Consider the following 1,143-nt stretch of genomic DNA (forward strand, 5'->3'; position numbering starts at 1 on the left):
GCAGAGAGCAAGTCGATGTTCGAAATTGAAGGGTCTTCTCGGTCTTTGAATTTGAGATGAAAGATTTGGGTGCGAAAGAAAAAAATTAAAGGAATGGAGATCTACAGGGATAGGAGCAAGAAGAAGCTTTTCTTATCTCGGAAAGGCTATATTCGAGAAGGTGCTAGCAAGGTTTGGCATGTCTCTTGCTAAATCCATAGATACTCCTAGTGCATCGAATGCACATCTGTCTCATTGCTTTCTCACCCAAGTCACCAAGAAAGGAGTACATGTCTCGAGTTCCGTACTCTAGTGCAGTGGGTAGTTTGATGTATGCTATGGTCTGCACTAGACCTGATTTAGCACAGTCAGTCAGTGTGGTGAGCCGGTTTATGGGTGATCCAGGTAAAGAGCATTGGCAAGCTGTGAAGAGAATTTTTCGGTACCTTAAGGGTACATCTGATGTTGGTCTCATTTATGGAGGTGATAGAGAGTGCCTTGTGTCAGGGTACTCAGATTCTGATTATGCAGGAGATGTTGACAGCAGACGATCAATGACTGGTTATGTTTTCACTCTTGGTGGTTCAGTCGTCAGTTGGAAGGCTACATTGCAGCCTACAGTTACTTTGTCTACTACTGAAGCAGAGTATATGGCGTTGACCGCAGCAGCTAAAGAGGGAATCTGGTTAAAAGGATTGGTCAGTGATTTGGGTCTACATCAGGAGCAAGCTATTGTATTCTGTGACAGTCTTAGTGCAATATGCTTGGCTAAAGATCAAGTCCATCATGAGAGGACTAAGCATATAGATGTGAGATATCACTTTCTGAGAAATGAGAAGAGGATTAAGGTGAACAAAGTGGGTACTGCTGATAACCCAGCTGACATGTTCACTAAGCCAGTTCCGCATAGCAAGTTCCAACATTGTTTGGACTTGCTAAATATCTGTAATCTGTAATTGCCCTCTTGGGGGCAATATCTGAGGGGGGAAGGGAGAAGAGCTTTCTGGTACATCTGGCATTTATGGGAATGCATCTGGTACATCTGTCTGTTTGTGAGAGAATTCAAGTCAAGGTGGAGATTTGTTGGGTTTGTGCCTTGATTCTGTTAACCGCCGCTTCGAATAACTATGCGGGGGTCTCGCTGACCGTATCTGTTATTGGGCT

The 1,143-nt window shown here is 44.0% G+C and overlaps 1 protein-coding gene across 1 annotated transcript; it reads left to right on the plus strand.

Annotated features, from left to right (window-relative positions):
* Nucleotides 1–269: 269 nt before the first annotated feature.
* LOC141655046 (secreted RxLR effector protein 161-like) lies at nucleotides 270–935 on the plus strand. The gene has a single exon (XM_074462145.1). It carries the CDS (start codon nucleotides 270–272, stop codon nucleotides 933–935), a length of 666 nt encoding a protein of 221 aa, XP_074318246.1.
* The last annotated feature ends 208 nt before the right edge of the window (nucleotides 936–1,143 follow it).

The sequence above is a fragment of the Silene latifolia genome, chromosome 5, assembly GCF_048544455.1.
Source record: "Silene latifolia isolate original U9 population chromosome 5, ASM4854445v1, whole genome shotgun sequence".
Classification (NCBI taxonomy): domain Eukaryota; kingdom Viridiplantae; phylum Streptophyta; class Magnoliopsida; order Caryophyllales; family Caryophyllaceae; genus Silene; species Silene latifolia.